At 40.0% G+C, this 6,220-nt stretch overlaps 1 protein-coding gene across 1 annotated transcript; it reads left to right on the top strand.

Moving 5' to 3' along the window:
- The first annotated feature begins 223 nt into the window (after positions 1-223).
- LOC139453184 (toll-like receptor 13) lies at positions 224-2,321 on the top strand. The gene has a single exon (XM_071234816.1). It carries the CDS (start codon positions 224-226, stop codon positions 2,291-2,293), a length of 2,070 nt encoding a protein of 689 aa, XP_071090917.1. The 3' UTR covers positions 2,294-2,321.
- Positions 2,322-6,220: the final 3,899 nt, after the last annotated feature.

Below are 6,220 nucleotides of genomic sequence, written 5' to 3'. Positions count from 1 at the left end.
GGTTTGTTTAGATTTAATTATGTCATAAATTCTGCAACAGGGGCGGGGGATATAGCCACGTTAGTGGCAAACTCTTGTTATACTCACTCACTCACATTGCATTCGCTTGAACAGTACGGGGTAAAATGCGAGCATGATAACGGGGTATTGTTACATGTGTCCAGCCACTTATGTACATTTTAATATAAAAACGTTCCTTTTCTTTGCAGACCACGTTCTAAGAATGAAGACCCTCTGTGTTATTATACTCATTTCCCTTGCCTTTACTTGGACAGTACACGGGAAATTAAGGAAGAGATGCTACTCCTACTGTATGTGTCAAGCTCCTGTAATGCAATGTCGTGGCAAAAAGGCCGGAATTCCAAAAGCATTTCCAAACATAACAAGGGTTGAACTTGCTCGTATAGACCTCGGCTACATCACAAGGAGCATGATGGCTAACCTAACATACTGCCACCTCACATCCCTTACAATGGACAGAAATAACATCACTGGAATAGCACCTGATGCATTTCAGGACCTATCCTTTCTCCAGTCGCTGAAATGGCAACAGCCACGTTTCCTTCTTAAAGGCATTATATCAGCGCTACAGAACGTCCATAGTGACCTCCAGAGTGTCACACTCTATGCTGATGGTGGAACCGACAAGACTCTTAATGCTGATGTGTTCAAACATCTTACATCACTTCGAAGTATGACGCTTTTTGTGGGGGGAATAGAAGTTTTCAATGCTTCTGCTTTATCACAGGTACAAAACTTGTCACGTTTAGAACTATCCGAACATAATCTATATTCTTTTATCCTGGAAACCCCGTTGCCCAATCTAAAACTGTTGGTTCTAAAAGGGAATAATCTGGTTGAAATTCCTTCCTTGTGTCTAGACGGAGGTGTGCCTTTAACGCCTCGGTTAATAAGGTTAGATATCCAGAAAAACGGCATCAGAAGTTTGGATACGTCCCCTCTCAGCTGCCTGCCCAATCTGCTGAAGCTATTGCTTTCAAACAATAGAATTGAAGCTTTGCCCGACAACGCCTTTGCAAATCTGCCCAAATTACAGAGTTTACACATTTCCAACCTCTTGTCTTTGAAATCAGTGGAAGACTTGGTATTCAATTCCACAAGCTTGCATAACATTTACTATATGAACAACCCACCATTTACACATGCTCGTACTATTCAGGGAACGTTTTTCAAATTCACACCCAATCTCCGTGTTCTCAACCTAGAGAGGACCCGTTTACAGTTATATGGAGACAAGTTGAGATTGTTTCTTCAAAACCTAAGAAATATTGAGAAACTTCTGATGCAGTTCACGGATCTCAGTGAATTACCCTCAGGTGTGTTTTCTCAACTGAAGAAATTACGAGAGTTAAACTTACTGGGGAATAACTTCCCCAACCTCACCAGTGGTGTGTTTTCAAATGCTACAAGTATACAAAAGCTCACCCTGAACTCGTGTAATATAAAAATGATTAAGGAGGACACATTCCCTCTCAACTTTCGGCTCAGCGTAAAGGAGATCGGACTGGCTAGCAACCACTTCACTTGCACTTGCGACCTTCTGTGGTTCAGGAACTGGATGAAGGAGGTTATTGCCAATAAAAGCATCAAATTTTCCAATTATCCGGATGGATACGTGTGCGCGTATCCTGACGGTAAACGCATCAGACTTGCTTATTATAATCCTACTGAAAAATCGTGCGCTGTGGTAAAGTTGTACGCTGTCATTCTGACCATAGCGCTGTCTGTGTGTTTGGTATTCACCGTCACTGCACTGGTGGTTTATCGGTATCGCTGGCACCTCCTATACTGGATTTCTCTGCTGCGACCCAAACGGAGACGTCAACAACGACATCCTCCAGAAGACATGAAATACGACGCCTTCGTCTCCTATAGCAACCCCGACGGAGACTGGGTCTACGACGAGCTTCTGGACTTCCTTGAGGGCGAGGTTGGGCTGCGACTGTGTGAACACAGCAGAGACTTCGCCGCCGGTAGATTCATCATAGACAACGTCTTTGACGCCATGGAGACCAGCAGAAAGACCATCCTCGTCATCTCTAACGAGTACATGAAAAGCGACTGGTGCAAGTTTGAGCTCCAGGTGGCTCTCAGCTCTCATCTGAAGAATGATATAGAAATTGCCGTTATTCTTCTCGAGCAGATTCAGCCATGTCACGTGACATCGACACTACGTGCTCTGATGATATCAACCACGTACATCGAATGGAAAGATGAGGAAGAGGCCAGAGTTCTGTTTAGACAGAGAATCAAAAACACCATTGCCCAATAACTGTTGATACAAATACCTATATGTCCATTTTTTCCATGGAGTGATTTATACATAGCCTGAAAACCCAAAGATACAACTGACTTGATGTATTCAATAAGATACTGATGTACTCAAAGACAAAACTGGCTTGATACTGATCTACCCAAAGACAAACCTGACTTGAAGTAGTGAGTAAGGCAGTGATACGGGCCCAGTACATAGAGCGTGCGAAGGGCTACGACAGTCCATGTTAAGCTAAGCTCGTAGTATGACAAATTTCTCGTAGTTCGGGGTCGTCGAACGAAGCATTACAAACTACCCTGTCATAACAAGCCTTGAATCATGTTTTGAAAGGTAAACGTGCGGTAGAGTCATGTTAAGGTAGCTTGTAAACAATTTAAATAAAATCCCTTGTGTCTACAAATGCAAATACTTGATCCCATTGTTTTCGATTTTAAGAGAAATTAAACAATAATTGTTCATTGGTTAAAAAACGACTCTTTCACAAAGACCAAGGTAGCAATCGTTTTATCAATGGTGTCCCAAACGACTGGGGATACATTCCGTTATCTATGTGTACGAGTTCCGCAGCTTGCAGTTGCTTTGGGGGGATTCTTTGATTGATAGTAACTTTATTAGTCATGATGCAATATGTCCTCTTATCCCATGAGGTTTGAAGATATTGTTGAATATAAACACCTGATGTTTGTGTTTTCTGTTGATGATAATGTTGTCTGTAGTAAACAGTAATCACTATATAGGTAAGAATGTGTTCATAAGACACTGCACATAATATGCGGGGAATTTACACAACCGTCACAGAGTATGTTTTGGAATGTCACAAGACTACCTGGTTAATAATATTATGTATTTCATGCCATGTACTATTTTTTTATATGCTATATCTTTTTGAACATATGACATTGATATTTCTGTCATCGTATCCCAATTGCGTGGATCGATGCTCATGATGCTCACTGGATTGTCTGGTCCAGACACGATTATGTACAGACCGCCGCCACATAGCTGGAATATTGCTGAGTGCGGCGTTAAAAAAACAAACAGACATTGATATGTCACTCACTCACTCTCTGTCGGATCTACTTTCAGTCTGCCTGACTGAAACTATGATGTTCAGACGCTCGAGATCAATATAAAGATATATAATAACATAACAGTTGTATTTTCTTGCCAAATAACATGTTTATCTCATTTCGTGAACTGAAAATGTTGACAAGTTAACCCGTGATAGCACGCACCACTCATGACAATGTCATCTTTGTTAGATCGCTTGTTATTTGATTAGAAAAGCAGGCCATGTGTTATTTGAGGAGAAAAGATAAATATCCTCTATTCTTGTATGTAGTTATGTATATATATACCGTTTTATTCATCTGACATTCACTCGAGTGAGTGTTTTGGCAGTCGTGTGAAAAAGCACATTCTGAAATAGTCATTTATGCTGAAACTACTTTCAGAAACAGGCAGTATACATTAAACTACGGTTATAACGAACACGCTTATAACGAACTGACGGATATAACGAACTTGCCTTTTTAGTCCCGACTATTTGCTGTAGTTATGCTGTACATATGCTTATAACGAACTACGGTTATAACGAACTGAAATTAGTAGTCCCTATGAGTTCGTTACAACCGTAGTTTACTGTAGTTCCAATATATACAGACAGTGATTATACACAGCTTGGACTATTATTTTGATAATAACAAACACGTGTTATAACTATGAAAATGCTTCATTGTGCGTTAGATAAAACAGTAATGCGACGCCTCTGAAAGTAGTACCACTCTCATCTCTTGAATGTGCATACTTATCCCAACGGATATTGTTTTTGTTGGTAGGCTATATCTTGCCAAAATACTTTAGAATGTATCCATTATATAACAAGTGTAGGTTTGTCAGCACCATACCCGTCCTCGTGGGTTTCACCGAAGTAGTAAACGTCTGAGACCTGCATCACTTCGGGCTTTCCTCCCACATTAAGCTGACACGCCGTGATATAACTGGAATACTGTTTAAAGCGGCGTTAATCCCTACTCACTCACTCACTCACTCACTCACTCACTACAAGTGTATTTACTTGTCAGAGAGGACTTTGTTCAAAGCAGCTTGCAGATACATGTACATACATTTGATCACTTAATATTTAATATGATTTGCAGTTACTTTATGTAGTTGTATCCTCTTTATTTTTCCCCCGATAGAAAAAAGTGCAATTATTTTTATTTCATTTTTTTATCGTCGCTTTGGCTCCGATCGGTCTTTAGACAGAAACATAATCTGTCGCTTTTTGTAGGATTATCTCATTCAGTTGCGTTTGTTTGCTGTGCTGATAAAGATATGTTTGCCATTGGAGATAAAGGCATTGTTTATTGGAGCATTGTAATCTAGTATTGCCCTTTTTACAGTTGTATTCTTCCTTGTTTAGTTATGGCTTTGTGACTGTATGCTATTTTGTTATTGTTACCAAATAAGAACTGTCATTATAATGTTCCTCCTCTTCACTGCTAGAGAGGGCCAAAGGACCAACTGGTGCATTATTTTATTTTGTTTACTTCTTTTGTTTCTTTGGCATATTGTATCATCACCTGTAATTAAATTCCAGACTTTTCCAGAGATTGTGTCTATTGGTAATTGTTTACAGTACAAAATCATTAAAATCAAATCCTCATATCTGACAGGCTACCTTTCTGCATGAATGTCTGACAACCCCTCCATAGAAAGTTGCGTCAAGTGAATCTTCCCATCTGCCAATCAGCGCTGAGACTTCTAATGAGTCGGTAAAAGTGAGTGAAGCCTTCAGACCAGCATATCTGACTTCTGTATCTCGAAAACGAATATAACCGGGAAATTTCGAATGCAAAATAATAAAGACGGCGCCATGTTTTGTGTATTTTTTACACCCAGATGTTATTTGGCTCTACTGCACCTACTAAAAGGGGAATACCATCAAAATCAAAATCGGGGTGGTCAAGAAATTAAACCAAAACAATTCAGAAAGCCGCCATGTGATTAGCTGATCAGCACTTGACGTAAACTTTTATTAATATTTTTTATCATTATTATTTTTTTATTTTTTTTATTTATTTGTTGTTGTTTGGTTGTTGTTGGTTTTTTTGTGGGGTGGGTGGGTTGTTGTTGTTTTGGGGTTTTTTTGGGGGGTGGGGGTGGGGGCGGCATCTTCGGCATGCAGAGTGCATCAGAGTATAAGATTTATTTTAATTAATTGTTTAGGCTGTCGTGGATTTATTTACCGTCACAGTCTATAAAGCACAGCAATTAATTCACCGTCTGATGGCAAACTTCTATCTGCAGCTGCAAAATCAGACATATCTTTTTAATAAAGACTGTGAGCCTGAATATTCTTTTAAAGAAAACACCTGAAGAATAATCACTGTTTTCAATAATTTTCCAAGCTTAATGTGTGAGGAAAGCAGAAGTGATGCAGGTCTACAGGTCTAATATGTTTGGTTTCGGTGAAACCTACAAGCAGGGTGTGTGGTACTGGCAACCCGATTAGAATCCATTATCATAGGTGTCTTGCACCTCAATTTATGGAATAATGGATTCTAATCAGGTTGCCAGTACCACACACCCTGCTTGTAGGTTTCCCGGGTAGAATAGGTCTTCAGCAACCCATGCTTGCCGCAAAAGGTGACTATGCTTGTCGTAAGAGGCGACTAACGGGATCGGATGGTCAGTCTCGCTGACTTGGTTGAAGCATGTCATCGATCCCAATTGCATTGATCGATGCTTATGATATCAATCGCTGGATTGTCTTTACAGACCGCCATCATGTAGCTGTAATATTGCTGAGTGAGCGTTAAACAACAAACCACTCCTCAGTGAGCAATATTCCAGCTACATATATATCATGACGGTTGTTAAAAGTCATGACTGCGCAAGACAAAACAGTGGTTGATATTG

The sequence above is a fragment of the Haliotis cracherodii genome, unplaced genomic scaffold (assembly GCF_022045235.1).
Source record: "Haliotis cracherodii isolate W230 unplaced genomic scaffold, xgHalCrac1.p SCAF_9, whole genome shotgun sequence".
In the NCBI taxonomy this organism is placed as follows: domain Eukaryota; kingdom Metazoa; phylum Mollusca; class Gastropoda; order Lepetellida; family Haliotidae; genus Haliotis; species Haliotis cracherodii.
This window is presented reverse-complemented; position numbering and strand designations above follow the sequence as displayed.